This window comes from Danio aesculapii, chromosome 12, assembly GCF_903798145.1.
Source record: "Danio aesculapii chromosome 12, fDanAes4.1, whole genome shotgun sequence".
Taxonomy (NCBI): domain Eukaryota; kingdom Metazoa; phylum Chordata; class Actinopteri; order Cypriniformes; family Danionidae; genus Danio; species Danio aesculapii.
Genome location: NC_079446.1, coordinates 12,945,297 through 12,961,731, shown reverse-complemented (window position 1 = coordinate 12,961,731; position 16,435 = coordinate 12,945,297). Strand labels below are relative to the sequence as shown.

Here is a 16,435-nt window from a genome sequence, read left to right as displayed (position 1 = left end):
CAGCTAGAAGTTGAACTAAGGATGTGTTTGACGAGTAAAAGACTGAAAAACATTGCGGTTGTACCAATGTATTAAGCTGAGTGAAAAAGACGCTGAATAGAACACAATTATATTTCAAAGAAAAAGGGGACGATGACAGTTCTAGGATGCCTTTATGAGGAATGAAAGAGAAAAGGATGGTGAAAAACACAGCTCCTTTTAACAATCAACCAGACACAAGTAAAGGTCATGTGTGAATGTGCCCCGGTGGGCAAAACATCGCTGACCTTTGCCACCTCGGCTGTTGAGATGATGTTTGGCATGTCAGCGGAGTTTGTGCATTTCCATTCCAGACACACATCCACTCAACTATTCGCATGAAAACACTGATTTTCTCTTTTTTTTAACTCCCTCAGAATATCTGGCTTTATTGAACTCTTACTCGCTCACACACAACAGGGATCAAGCTAATCGATGGCTGGTAATTAGGCCGCATGGAGCTCTGGACACACACACGCACACAGTGTGAAATGAAACAAATGAGGGGTCAGCAGAGAAGCAGATGACTCCTGGAGAGCGCGGGTCAGGGGTCAGCGCTTCCGGCATTTCCCACTTCTCTCTCATCCACCCACTTTTTTAGACATTTTTGCTGGTGGTACATTTCCCAAGATGTCCAGATGTTTAGTGGAGGAACAAACGAGGGCTCACTAAGTCATCAAAGGCAGAGAGAAAGATCTACATAACAATTCAGGAAGAAAAGAAACAGCCATGATTAATTGTGGGAAGACCAGGGGCATTCATAGTTCACACAAAAACATAAATTCTGTGATCGTTTACTCTTTACTTGTTCCAAACTGGTTTTACTTTCTTTTTTTTGTTGAACACAAAAGCTGATACTTTGTAGAAAGCTGGAAACATGTATCCGTTGATGTATAGGGTATTTGTTTTCCTACTGCAGATTACAGTGGTTACAAGTTACCAGCTTTCTTTAAAGTACACTATAAAAAAAAATTCTGCATTTTAGTTTTTTCAACATGATTTTGTAAGTTGAAACACCAAAGTTGGCAATTCAACTTAACCTGGTAAGTTTTCGCTGTCTCAACTAGTCTGTAATAGTGTTTGTCGACTCAAAATAAAAACATACGTTGAACCAGCATCCTTTAAGTTGCATCCAAATACTTACAATCCAGCAGGTGGCGGAATATGCACCATTAAGTCAGTTTGCCAACTGGCAGTTAAACACCAGAAGTCAGACACACAGGATATTTTTGACCAGATTTTTTAATTTTTCAAAAAATATTAACAGTAATTAATTTAAATATAGTTTTTTTTTTCCATTTTAATGGTTGTTCCTAAAGAACAGACTCACTTATTAAAGGTGAGATTTTACCATTGTTTCCATTCATAATTGTACAATAGTCAAATATTTAAGATCAGACATTTAAAATAATTTACCCAAATTTGATTTTCTCATTCTAAAGATTACAGCATAATCCCTAGAGGCCAGATAGACTTACAACAGGTGAGATTTCATTATTATCTCTTTTTCTTTGTTTACAATATATAAATATATAAATTTGTAAATATTTAAGAAAAATATTTACAAAAATTCGCATGAATGCTATTGTCTCATTCTAAAAATTGCAGCACATTCCCTGAGAAAGACTTACTACAGGTGAGATTTTACCAAATATATCCTGTCATATGCAAAAATTAATCATATATTTAAGCAGCAGTAGACAAATAGTTTTGTAAGTACACTTAAAAATAAAAAGTGTATACTTAAAATACATTGAAACAAAGATGTTGAGATCAGATTTTTTTAATCGGTTCTGGTGTCATTTTTTTCCAGGAGCCTTTTTTAGTTGTGTGTGTTGTGTTTTTTCCTCCTAACATTGCATTTACTTTACAATTATTTTGTAATAAATACTTAATAATAAAAAAAATCTTTGTAACAACAATTATATTATAAGTACATTGTGTGTAATTGCAAAATTGGGAGTAAAAACCTGTACTTCGTTGTCTGTTTTGTTTCTTTGTTTTGTTTTTATAATTATGTTTCAGGGGTTTTCACCTTTAATGTGATAGGACAGTGAAAGACAGACAGGAATTGGGAGCAGAGAGAGGGGAAGGATCTGAATAGGACCTCGAGCAGGGAATCAAACTCGGGTCACCGTGAGCATCTTGGTACTACATGTCACCACACTTAACCACTAGGCTATTGGCGCCGATGTCTGTTCTGTTTCTAATTGAGAAAATCTGCTAGATTAAGTTCAGTGAACTTGAAAATATAAGTTAATGTATTTAAATTAAACTTGGCACGTTCTGCTAACTTGATAATGTAAGTTAGCCTATTAAAACTAAACTTTGCAAGTCCAGTTAACTTGAAATAAGTAGTGGTGTCAATTATTTAATTCTGTCAACTAAACATTTTAAGTTGAGAAAACTTAGGGAATTAAGTCAATACAAATTAACTGAGTCAATGCAACAAGACGACTTTAAAGTTGAGTGAAAAAAATATTTTTTACAGTGTATCTCCTTTTGTGTGTTCAACAGAATAAAGAAACCTATAGTTTGAAACCGCATAAAGGATGTTCATGTTCATTTTGGGTGAACTATTTCTTTAAAATAGAGGTCCCCAAACTAGGGCCTGTGGGACAAAGTTGGCCCATGGTAACCTTTAATTTGGCCCGCCATCCCATTTAAGAAGGAGAATGATGGGGGTGGGTTAGACTGTCACTTCTAATTTAATCTAACCTTTCGTTTTTTTGTTTCATTGATAAGCTGCAAAAAGTTAACTAAAATTAAACGTTTCCATTAAATGTTGTAAATGAATCTGATTTGCGGCTTGGTGGCGCAGTGGGTAGCGCTGTCACCTCACAGTAAGAAGGTTGCTGGTTCAGTTGGCATTTCAGGTTGCTGTGTGGAGTTTGCATGTTCTCCCCGTGTTCGAGTAGGTTTCCTCCGGGTGTTCCGGTTTACCCCACAGTCCAAAGACATGCGGTATAGGTAGTGTATGTGTGTAAATGAGTGTGTATGGATGTTTCCCAGTACTAGGTTGCAGCATGGAAGGGCATCAGCTGTGTAAAACATATGCTAGATAAGTCAGTGTTTCATTCCGCTGTGGCAACCCCTGATGAATAAAGGGACTAAGCTGAAGGAAAATGAACGAATGAATCCTTTTTCCACCTCACCTGATTTATATCGCCGCATTACCTTCTTCTTTTGTGTCTTCTTGGCTCAGTACCATGTGTTCGACAGTGGTGATTATAGCTATGTTTCCATCCAAAAATTCAAACTTCATGCGCAAAACTGGATTATCGCATAAAAGACGTGCAAATTAAGCAGCGTTTCCATCCAACGAATCAAAGAAAACAAGATCATCACTTCCTGATTAACTGGCGCCTAATATCAACAGTAAAAATGGAATTTACTGAGGTAAGAGAAGCTTTTCTTCATTTAATAAATGACTTGCATCTCAGAAGACAATGCTGACACACAATGAACACGTGGTGGCGTTTGAAGGCATCAGACACGGAGCACAGATGCTCTTGACAGCCCTGGAGGTCATTATTAATATAATACCACTAATACTGAAAAGGTTAATGAGTTTTAGAATGACCGAAACAACATTTCAGATGTTTTACCATGTGCTCAGCCTGCTGGTTTGTCCATTCACACACATTTTTATCATCACATGATCTCTTGCGACAAAATCACATGACTTTTTTTTTAATGCGCATACTGGAATTTGTTCGGTAAAAGTGTTTCCATTGTGGTTTAAGCGCATCTTTTCTTATCGAATAAAAAGTTTGTCCTACTCATATGTTTTTTATGAGCATCTTGGCATTTCCATCAACTTATTTTTTCTGCGCATATCCAAAATACGCATAAAAATAGGTGGATGGAAACGTAGCTATTGCCAACAGTCTGGGCAGTGCGTGGACGATCACTCCCTGCCACATGACATACTGATCCAGTGCGATCAATTTTCGCCAACAAGTAATACAATCCACCTTTTGTCCAGTTTTTAGTCAAAAATTCACAAAAAAAAGTGAAGCACTGTAGCCTTTCAGTTCTCATAGACCGTTACTTAAACTCTTATCTTCATTCAAAAATACCTTTTTTATTTAAACCATACGCAGCTAAAAATAAATACGTCATCACCAAAGAAAGCAAATAATAGGATTATTCCAATGCATAGATTGCGCTGTTATTTCTGTACGAAAAGTAACCATTCTTAATCATGTAGTATGATAAGCAGTCTTAATTTTGTATGATCTATTATTGCTTGATTTATTTATTTTTTTTGAGAAATGGTGTATATCTTCAGATGTATACCCCAAAAAAATGGCCATAGTGCATTTAGGTATATCAATTGTCTATGTATATAGTAGTCAACATTTAAGGTGGATCACATTTCATCAAACTTGACCTAAAACTAAGAAACAACACCCATTCTTGTCTTGAACTTTTTTGACATTTGTTTTTTGGATCCACATCAAAAGTCGACTACCATAGGTGTACAGCAGGGATCGAAAGTTTAGGCACCCCAGGTAAAAATTTGTATTAATGTGAGTAAAGAAGCCAAGGGAAGATCTCCAAAAGGCATCCAATTACAGATTAGACATTCTTATATGTCAAAAAAGTTAGATTTTATTTCCATCATTTACACTTTCAAAATAACGGAAAACAAAAAAATGGCGTCTGCAAACGTTTGGCCACCCTGCAGAGTTAATATCTTGTACTGCCCCCTTTGGCAAGTATCACAGCTTGTAAACGCTTTTTGTAACCAGACAAGAGTCTTTCAATTCTTGTTTGAGGTATCTTTGCCCATTCTTCCTCACAAAAGTCTTCCAGTTCTTTGAGATTTCTGGGCTGTCTGTCATGCACTGCTCTTTTAAGGTATATCCATAGATTTTCAATTATGTTAAGGTCAGGAGATTGTGAAGGCCATGGCAAAACCTTCAGTTTACACCTCTTAATGTAATCCACTGTGGATTTTGAGGTGTGTTTAGGATCATTACCCACTTGTAGAAGCCATCCTCTCTTAAACTTCAGCTTTTTCACAGATGGTATCAAGTTACCGTGCAAAATTTGCTGAAATTTTATTGAATCCTTTTTCCTTCTTTACTGGTAAAATGTTCCCTGTGCCACTGGGAATACAACCCCAATGCATGACTGATCCACCTCCATGCTTAACAGTTCTTTTCATTAAATTTTGTGCCCTTTCTTCTCCAAATGTACCTTATCTCATTCTGACCAAAAAGTTGTATTTTAACCTCATCAGTCCACAGAACTTGTTTCCAAGGCTTTTCTATATGTTCATTTGCAAAGTTCAAACGCAGATTTTTCTGGTGTGGATGTAGAAGAGGTTTTCTTCTGATGACTCTTCCATGAAGACCATATTTGTACAATTATCTCTTTATAGTGGAATAGTGTACCGCAGTTCCAGTGAATGCCAGATCTTTCTGGAGGGATCGTGCAGTCAAACGTGGGTTTTGACTTGCTTTTCTCAAAATCCTGTTAGCTGTTCTGTCTGATATTTTTCTTCCAGATCTTGCTTTAACTTCAACTGTTCCTGATGACTGCCATTTCTTAATTACATTCCGAACAGTGGATATTGGCATCTGAAAACGCTTTGCTATCTTCTTATAGCCTTCTCCTGCTTTGTGAGTGTAATCTATTTTCAGTTTCAGTTTTCTAGACAACTGCTTAGAAGAACCCATGGTGCTGATTGTTGGGGCAAGGTCAGATGAGTCTGGGCATTTAAAACATTTGATATTGACATCACCTGGTCATTCCAGATGATAATTGAGAACAATCCATGACACTGTTAGGTCTCAGCTTTCCAAAGGGTGCATGCTATAAACTCTGCAGGGTGCCCAAACTTTTGCAGACACCATTTTTTTTTGTTTTCGGTCATTTTGAAAGTGTAAATGATGGAAATAAAATCTAACTTTTTTGACATATTATAAGAATGTAATTTGATGACTTTTGGAGATTATTTCCATCTTTCCTTGGCTTCTTTATGCACATTAATAAAATTTTTTTACCTGGGGTGCCCAAACTTTCGATCCCCACAGTATGCATTACCTGCACATGTGCAGTATCTCTTTAATAAAACTGGTCAGTTGTGTTCTGGAAATAGAAGTCTATTTTTTATTTCTGTAATAAAACAGATGTTTTAACAACTTTTCAATCTTTAAAGACAGACCTACTGTGAGCTACGGGTTGTTAATCAATATTATATACTTTTTCTCAAGCCATTAGCGTTCATTATTTCAACCTTTTTCATTTCTCTTTTTACATTTCAAAACTGAATTTTTACAGTCAGGGCAGCATGGTGGCTCAGTGGTTAGCACTGTCACCTCACAACAAGAAGGTCGCTGGTTCAAGTCCCGGCTGAGCCAGTTGGCATTTCTGTGTGGAGTTTGCATGTTCTCCCCAAGTTGGGGTGGGTTTCCTGCGGTTGATTCTCCCACATTCCAAAGACATGCACTATAGGTGATTTGAGTAAACTAAATTGGCCGTAGTGTATGTGTGTGAATGTGAGAGTGTATGGGTGTTTCCTAGTACTGGGTTGCTGCTGGAAGGGCATATGCTGGATAAATTGGTGGTTTGTTCCATGACGAATAAAAGGACTAAGCTGAAGGAAAATGATTTAATGAATGAATTAACTTTTAGAGTCTGCATGGAAATCTCCTCTGGCATTTTATTAGGTACCACTTTTTCTTGACTTAACTGCCTCAATTATTTGAGGCATAGATTCAGCAAGATTTTTGGAAATATTCTTCAGAGATTTTGACATGATGCATCACACAGTTGAACATGGTGCACGCTACAACATGAGGGGATGTTTGTGAATGAATGGCACAACAATGGGCTTCAGGAACTCATCACAGTATCTCTGTGCATTCAAAATGCCTTCAAAATATGCAGCTGTGTTTTTTGTCCATATCATTTGTCTGGCCATACCTTAACCCCACCACCATCAGCTCACCCACATGATGCAATACATGCTGTCTACCTTTTGCACTGTGCCATGAAGACTGGGATTCATCCGCAAAGAGATCACCTCTCCAAGGTGCCAGATGCAATTGAATGTGAGCATTTGACCACTCAAGTCAATTACGATATCTAATTGTAGTCAAATTGAGACCTGAGCAATGACAAGCACACAAATGAGCTGCCATGAGATGATTTCTGACAGTTTGTGCAGAATTTCTTTGGTTATGCAAATCGATTGTTAGTTGGTCTCATATGATCTTGTAGGTAAAAAATGCTGGATGCGGATATACTAGGCTAGTGTGGTTACCTGTAGTCTGTGGCTGTGAGGTCAGTTGGATGTACTGCCAAGTTCTACTTAAGTAGAGAAATGAAAATTCAATTGATGGGCAACAGATCTGGTGGACGTTTCTGCAGTCAAAATCTGTGGCAAATTGTGCTGTGTGATAAAACGGTCAGGTTGGGTTGCGTAAATGATGACTCAATAGCAGGGACAAAAACATGGGTTTATTAATAATGAAAAAGAAAACAAAAAACTACAAAAACAACCCAGAGGGGGAAATATTAACACAAATCAAACTTGGCTGGGCAGGACAGGGCATGACAAGATTAACTCTGTAAAGATGACGAACTGGCACAGGACAGCAGACAAGAGGGAGCTATAAGGAGAAAGAATTAACAGGTGAACCAATGAAAGTGCCAATCCAGCGCCAATTGAAATCGAAGCCAACTAGACTGGAGCACTGACAACGAACAATGCCACACTGTGCCGCATGCCGAGCACGTCTAAACCTTGCGCATCCGCGTGAAAGATGAAGGCAGACAATGACAGGAAATATGAGTGCTAGATCCGAGAAAACTTGAGCCGAGTAAAACATACTAGACAAGACAGGATTAGTGTCTGGACTCTGCCACTAAAACAAGAATTAACAAGGCCGAAGTGGCTGAGTCCTGACAAAAACTGCCCATTTGAGAATGACTTTTTATGACCTGTTTCCACTGAGTGGTACAGTACGGTATGGGACGGGTTGGTACAGGTCACCTTTTTCAGGCTTGCATTTCCACTGCCAATGGTACCATTTTGGTGGGCGTGATGTAGAACAGAAAGTTTCAGTCACATTATCATCAGCTCAAGAGGTTCGTCATTTCAAATATAGACGTGCAACAAGCGCAAGCAAGAAAGCGAAGCCGTTCGTGCTTTAGACTGCCTTGTAAACAACGATGGGGCACAGTGTACTTCTGCTCTTCCTCTTGGCTTTGTGGCTGTTCATCAAGATGACGACAAGGTTTGTTTAAGCTCAGGTTGACCATGGCTTATTATTATATGTATATATTATTACAGTGTAATGTCTCGGCTGAGATTTTAAAAATGGGGCTTCCTTTGTTTTCATTCTCCTGGCTTGATGAATGAGTGAGTGACGCATCTCTGTAAGCCAATAGTGTTCAGCTGCGAGTCTTGCTTTGCCTTTTGGTACCCTTTTGTTGTGCTAGGTACCCTTCCGAAAAAAAGGGGTATGGTATGGTACTTTTAGGTACCTTTTGACAGTGGAAATGGCCATAAAAGCGTACTGAACCGTAACGTACCACTCAGTGGAAACTGGCCATTGTTGTGGCCAGCCTAAGACACACCTGTGCAATAATCATTGATATGCCTTACTTGTGAGGTGAATGGATTCTTTTGGCAAAGGACAAACACATCCTAACACAGATTTAGACAATGTGTAGACAATATTTGAGGGAAATTAACCTTTTGTGAAAGTAGAAAAAGTCTTTGAGTTCAGCTCATGAATTAATGGGAGCAAACAAAAGTTTAGATTTTTGTTGTGTTTATATATAACTTATTTTCATTTAATCTTTTTGCTTGTTTGTACCATTTGGTTATTTTCTGTGATATGCTTCAAGAGTCTTTTAAATAAATGAAATAAATTGATATGCAGTTGCATGCCATTTTAGAACATCTGTTAGTGAATCAGAATTAATCAAAAAGCCAAAAAAAAAGTACAAATATTTATAACTAAATTATAACATGCAGCACATATTTAAAAAATGTTTTAAAGAGGATTCTGAAACCAATCACTTGGAAAATATCTACTAATAGAAGATTAGCTTTTTATCTGTTTGCTGCTCTTTAATGCTAATACTGTATCAAGATCCGAGAGAAAGATTTAATCTATACTAATTTAGATAGAAGAGATGCTCCTCTGCATAACTGACAATATGTTTTCATTGTCAGGGCTGAACAGACAATTTACTTTCTGATAAAAGAAAACCTTCAGGTAAAATATATCTGTGTCAAAGTCATATGTTTGAATCTTTCAAAAATAAAGATGATTGCATGTTAACACAAGAAATCCACTGACATTATTCTTTCAAGTAAGAGTGGGCGCAGCCATTGAAACTGGTGGGAACCTAATTGTTTTCGAGACTTCTGGGCTCATTCACTTCCATTGATTTTTAGCTGAATAAAACAGCACATTATGCCGCATGATGCTGCAAACTGGTGTTTTCTTATTATATTACTTGTTTGTAGAGCAAGCAGTTTGACTATTTACAGCTGTTTGGTATTCCTAGCCCTGTTCACACATGCACATACAGAAAGGTCTGTATGTGTGAACAGGCCCTTTTTGAAAACACTGGTAAATTCATTCATGCAATTTTCCAGAAAGAGAAGTTGTAACATTACTGGTAATTTTCTAGAATACTGCTCTGTGTAAACACAGAAGGAAAATTGCTGGAAAGAGCGTGTTCATGATTAGAACGCGCTGACGTGAGACGTCTACTCCAGCCAAACAGAACATTCAGACGCATTTACATCCGCGCTGTTTATGAAAATAAAATCGTTTGAACATTTTTCCAGACACATTTAGCTGCTAGATGTTAGCCAGATAACATTTCTTTGTTCCTTCATAATGCTAATTGAGTAAAATTGAGTTTTGATAAATGCTTATGATAAACCACTGTTTGTTTATCTTCAAGCTCTGCTTCAGTTGCTTGACGCGTGTGCACATGAAGTGAAGGAGTGCTCCGATGAACGCCAGCACACACACATATTATGTACATCTCGACATGCAAAGGGATTCCTCCATATGTTTTCATCAAAATTGTTCACAATACTTATCCATCCACAGAGTTTGTAATGTCGTCAAATGTGTAAACATTTAGCTGCGTTTCACCCTTCTGCCTTTGGAAGTCTCCGAGACAAAGCAGCTGCATGAATGTAAAAGCTTTGAATAAAAGTGAAACAATCAACAAAAACCTGACCACTTCTATGTTTACAAATGCAAGCACGGCCGTTTAGAGGTCATTTCTGGTTAATGATGTCAGCATTTGCCGGTACTTTGGAATGAATGTGTGAATTCCGAAAAAATTAAATGTGAAAACTTCCAGAACATCCTTGCCTGTGTGACCAGCGCTTAATTTACCGGTTAAGTCGTTAAAATTATTTTCCGGATATTTACCGGTATCACTGTATAAAAGGGGCTATTTATCACATAGGCATTTAAAAATAAATGAAATAAAAAGCAAAGATGCTCAATTCAGCCATTTGCTTGTTTATAAACATAAATGAGTTTGTTATTAGCCTGTTCGACTGATTCTACTCAAATAATAATTTTAAATGTAGTATACTTTGGGCTTAAATGTCGACTAGTACTTAAAAATGTTAAGCCCAATTTTGGTCCCTTCTAACAATCAGCCCACTTGTCAAAATCAAATATTTGTCCAAAAACATCTACTGGCCCAGATCAAATCAAAGCCTCTAAGACAAATATTGAATGTGCATTGTAAATATTGAACATGTTTGATATTTATGACTCCTAATCCGTCTGTCTCTGTCAGGAGACCGACAATAGCTTCAACTGGATGTTGCATGCTTTTTTTTTTAGCTGAAACATGGCACACATGGAATAAAAAGTGGAATATTGCCAAATATAACATCTCCTCATCCAAGCTTTCATACATGTTTATTTCATTTTTCACTGCAAAACAGATTGTAGACAAGGAAAGCAAGCTTACAATTGTTATCCATGTCTGTTACCTCAAAATCTGTTTGATTTTTTCTTTTAAATTTGTTTTTATCAGGATTATTTGTTTAGGTGATGTTCTAAGTCGATCTCTCTCTTTTTTATGTTGTAGTGCTGTATTTATACCTTAGTAATTGCAGAGTATTGAGTGTGAGATGGGACTCACATATAAGGAATGCATGTATTTTGTGTTGCCCACTCTTTGTATAACCCTGAGTTACTTTTTGGTTTGCCATCTGTTTGTCTTCAATGCGTCTCCTGTTTTCGTTACTGCAGACTAGTTCAGTAAAAAGAAAAATGCCCGCATGTGTATAGCGTTTTTCCTTAATCGCAAACACAACAGTAATCTGGTAGTGATTGTGCTGCTTTGGCTTTTTCATGGTTAATTATTGTGATATCCTGATTGCAACAGAGAAATTCTGGGAGAAATCTCTGTAGACTGATGGCATTTCATGCCGTTCAGCCATATAATCCTAAAATGTCAGCATAATCACCTGTTTTGTCATCACTTTAGACATTATGCTATAGAATCATTCAAATACTAGCTCTAAACTGATGTTGGTGAATTAGCAACAGTTTCTGCTGTTCTGACGTCAGCTGCAGATGTGAATGAATGGTGAAACAAAGTAGTTCCTCATACAGAAGGATTTTTAGACTCTCCGTGTTTCATTTTCTTTTTTTATACACACAAGTATGCCGTCGAACTGTTGTATAAACCTAATATCACACACGTAGCAGTAATAATTTAGCCAAGCAGTAAATAAACATAATTCAAATTAAATTTGTAAGCACTTCTGTCTTTGTGTCATGTCTTTTGGAAGCTCAAATACAGAAACAGAACAAGCTCTGCGGAAATAGCAGCATTTGGACGCCATTTTAGCTTTCTCTGCTATAACATTATAGCATCTCTAGCCACGCCCATTCACTGTGCAGGGTGTATGCGCATAACCTGAAGCATTTGTGATCTCACTAACCCAGATGTATTTGTTTGTAGTCCCCAAATTTGTTTGCTGTATGCATTGCTAAGCCAACTCTGTAAAAGTCAATGACTTTCTTTGCATTGAGCTTTCAGCATATTACATTCAAAGATGTTGTTTATGTTCACACATCTACATTACACATCAACTAAAGCTTAAAATATGATATCAGAGTGGACCACACCTTTAAAATTTATTGGGCACCATCAAAATAAAGTGTAACCACAACTCCTTTAGCACACTTCCCAAACATTACCTTTTCTACTTTGTAAAACCTAACAAACAAATCCAAAACTACACGCCAGCTACAACAGTGTGCAGGTTGACTTCTCCTCTTCTCTGCACTAAAGAAAGAAAAAAAAACCCAGCATGACAGGATTTTTGTTGGCATACATATCCAGTGCATGTCAGGGTGTGTGCTAAGATTTAATGAATTGTGACAAGTGTCACTTTGCAGCAATATGGGCAGCTCAGGGTTTTGGCTCGTGCGCCCTGCAAAATGTGGCTTCATTGGCACCATGTGAAAAGAAGCTGCTACCGTCGATTCATCCTGTGTCACTAATCCCCTCAATGAGAATTTGGTTTCATTCGGGCTGGTTTTGCTCTGACAGGCGTGAATCCACCCCAATTTACCCTCTACATGGGGTTTCCCTGAATGCGCCCACCCCACACTGGTTTGATCTCAGCCCGCGTCCTCGCCTCAATGAGCCGCTTCATTAGCTTTAATATGTGAAGTGTGCCAAGACCTACCCAGCCACAACATGAATACCCCCCCCTTCATGGGCAAAGTGAATTTGCTTTTGTTGCTCTTGAATATTGCAGTGCGTGGAGTGTGTGTGTGGGGGGTTTTCTGCGCTGGCGATGTGTGTTCTATGCGTAATTGGATTAGACTGAGTGCTGCGGATGTCGCCTGTCAATTAGACCTTTATGAACTGCACTTTATTGCCTGAGAATATTTCATGTACAATGAACAGATTATATGAAAAGACTGAGTAAAAGGCTTTAAATTAAACCACTATCACATTTGCATTATTGCAAAAGTCATTATAAACAATAACCAAGTTATTCATCGTGAACGAGCTATTTAAAGGAAGGCGTAATGCAATTTAACTGATTTGTTTGTTTGGGGATGATTAACACATATGTTATTAAAATGTGCAAATGTTTTTTTAATTACACAGGCAAAGTGTGTGTTTTAATGTTTCAATTAAAATAATGTCAAAACACAGAGGGAATAGTTTTTCGATGGTCATGTAGATTTATGCAAAAATGATTCTGATCTATTCCAATTTCCATAACAATTTTTAAAAATAATAATAATTAGAAATTGTTTGATAGTGGCAGTGTGTGTTATATTTAATTGGCATTAAATAGTAAAAAAAATATCTAATAATAATAATCCAAAAAAAAAAATGTATTTATTAATTTTATTTTAAAATATAATTGTTTTTCTTTTTTAAATATTTCAAGGACATTTTCTTCTGGAGAAAGTCTTATTTGTTTTATTTCGGCTAGAATAAAAGCAGTTTTTAATTTTTTTAAAACCATTTTAAGGTCAAAATTATTAGCCCCTTTAAGCTATATATTTTTTTTCAATAGTCTACAGGACAAACCATCATTATACAATAACCTGCCTAATTACCCTAACCTGCCTCGTTAACGTAATTAACCTAGTTAAGCCTTTAAATGTCACTTTAAGCTGTATGGAAGTGTCTTGAAGAATATCTAGTCAAATATTATTTTCTGTCATCATGGCAAAAACAAAATCAATCAGTTATTAGAAACATAAAACTATTATGTTTAGAAATGTATTGAAAAAAAAAATCTCTCCGTTAAACAGAAATTGGGGGAAAAAAAATAAACAGGGGGGGCTAATAATTCTCACTACAATATAACAATGTATTTTCAACACAATCTCACGGCAATTCGTAACTTTTTTATTTAGTGGCTAATTCGTACACATTTGTACAATCTAATTCGTATAATTTAGTACGATTTGCTCATCCCCCATAGTTTAGGGGTGGGGTTAGGTGCCACGCCTCCTTTTTAAAATCGTACAATTTCGTACGACTGAACTCGTATGAATTCGTACGAATTAGCCACTAAACTGACAAAACGTAAAATACTTAAGTTTTCTCGTGAGATCAGGCTGGTATTTTGGTGCATTCAAACAAAACAGATTTATTATGCAGATATATTTATTTAAATAATATTTTAGTCACCAAACATATTTAGAATTCGAAGGATAATACAATTAAATTTATTTTAATTAAAAAAAAATACAACCTACAAAATTTCTGGTCACACTTTATTTTGATGGTCTGTTTGTTGAATTTAAGTTACATTGCATCTACATGCCAACTAATTCTCATAAGATTATAATAGACTGTTTGGGTTAGGGTTGGGGTTAGTGTATGTTGACATGTACTTACAATGTTTCTTATAGTCAGTTAAATGTCTGTTTAGTAGTAGTATCAACATATATTAAGCAGACAGTCTACTAATACTCAAATGGACCATCAAAATAAAGTGTTACCAATTTTTTATTTTTTTTTTACCCAATTTTTTTTTGCTTTTCTTCCTCCTTTTTAAAATTTGTATTTAACATTTTTCTATAACATATATTCAGCATTGACTAATCTAATGTATATGCACAAATATAATATTGTAGAGCTTCCTATTAAAATTTGAATTTAAAAGAGGGGTGTACTTATGCTGAGAACAAAATAAGAACAAATATTAGGGGAAAAGTCTAAGAAACACAAAATCAAGTATTAAACTGAAATGGAACAGTTAAAAAAAAAAAAAGCCTAAAAAAAGGCTTTTTTTTTTTTACTTTTGGAAGAATAAAATGTCCACAATTTTAAAGTATAGTACAACAGTTTTAAGAAGAAATTATCTTAAAATGTTTGTAGAGAAAAGTACAAATTTACAAAAAAAGTTTAAAATTCCTGACACTAAACTTGAACAGTCAACAAGTGTTATATTTTTTCTTGGTTCTGACTTTTGAAGGCAGTACTTCTACTCTAACATCCTACAAACAGAATCCAAATGAAGTATGTAGTGTACAACAAATACAGTTGTTTATTGCCATTAGTGTAGTTGTTAAGCAGCAGTAATCGGTGTTTACCTCTGAGTGTCAGGAGGCCCGTCAGTGATCACTCATACGCATCTAATCCACTTTTGATGAACTGAGTTAATAGACTCCCTGTGGTCATTATCAAAGAGGCTCATTTCTATTCATTTCTCAGCGCACACGACCCTCACACACCCGCCCCTCAATAAATACAGCTCTGCTGTTCTTTTGGAGCCTCAGATCAGACTCTAGCGCTCACCATGCCCCATCCGGATGCCACTTTCGGCCAGTTCATCTGGAGAGAGACTGACAGATCACACTCAGAGCAGTGTCCCAGAGCCCCAATGGGCTGGAGAGAGGAGCAGCTGCAGGACAGGACGAGCTGTGACCCCTGCGCACTCGTCCAGCTTCGGCTCTCCGGCCTTTCATATCCCAGTGAAGAGCAGAGCTCTATCGCCCGAGCCCGGAGGCGTCGCAGACTAGCCGCTAACGCCAGAGAGAGGAGGAGGATGCTGGGCTTGAACGTGGCTTTCGACCGCCTGAGGAGTGTTATTCCTAATGTGGAGAGTGACAGGAAGCTGTCCAAGTCTGAGACGCTTCAGATGGCACAGATCTACATCAGCACCCTCAGCGAGCTTCTGGAGGACAAAGACTGTGACCCAGAAATCCAATACCCGACTTTGACCATGGCCGTGCAGGATCAGGACATTGTGAAGGCGTTGACTGTGACCGAAGAGACCAAAACAGAACTCAAGACCAATCCTACCTGTAGGATAAGATCATATAATGGGAATTTTGGGTGTCTAACTTGTGGTGACCCCAAAACTGCTGAACTCTTAGTGGACTCTCACTGTCTGGAAAGGAACAATGGCGTGAAATAGCTTTGTTTTTATATTCAAAGTGGTCATTTTGTGTGAATTTGTACTAAAATTGCTGAATTTAATTACATTTTTTGGACATGCTGTAGTAAAATATAAATGTGTATGATATATTTTGCTTAATAAATAAATATTTTCTAAATAAAAAAGGTTGTCTTGTTGACTTGAGTTTAGGGTACAAATACTACAATTATTAGTATTCCTGAATCTGACAAATTGGTTTATTCTGACATTTGATCATAAACATCCTAGAATTAATTATACAGTAGTCAACATTTGAAGTTGATCGTCACCTTTCATCAAAGTTGTTAAACTATGTAAACCTAAATCTATTGATCAATGCCCATTCTTGTCCTAGGACAATTTTGAAAAACAGTTTTGATTCACTTTGAATGTTGACTAGTGTATATTTTGATTTAAAGGCAATTTAAAAAGCAAATAAAACAGTCAGATAATCGTTATCTCCAAATGGTCAGAATAACGAATGTTTTCATT

At 36.8% G+C, this 16,435-nt stretch overlaps 1 protein-coding gene across 1 annotated transcript; it reads left to right on the top strand.

Annotated features, from left to right (window-relative positions):
- The first annotated feature begins 15,322 nt into the window (after nt 1-15,322).
- Nucleotides 15,323-15,943, top strand: atoh1c (atonal bHLH transcription factor 1c). The gene has a single exon (XM_056469960.1). It carries the CDS (start codon nt 15,323-15,325, stop codon nt 15,941-15,943), a length of 621 nt encoding a protein of 206 aa, XP_056325935.1.
- Nucleotides 15,944-16,435: the final 492 nt, after the last annotated feature.

Coding starts and splice junctions, on each gene's coding strand:
- atoh1c (XM_056469960.1), top strand. CDS start 15,323: ATGCCCCATCCGGATGCCACTTTCGGCCAGTTCATCTGGAGAGAGACT.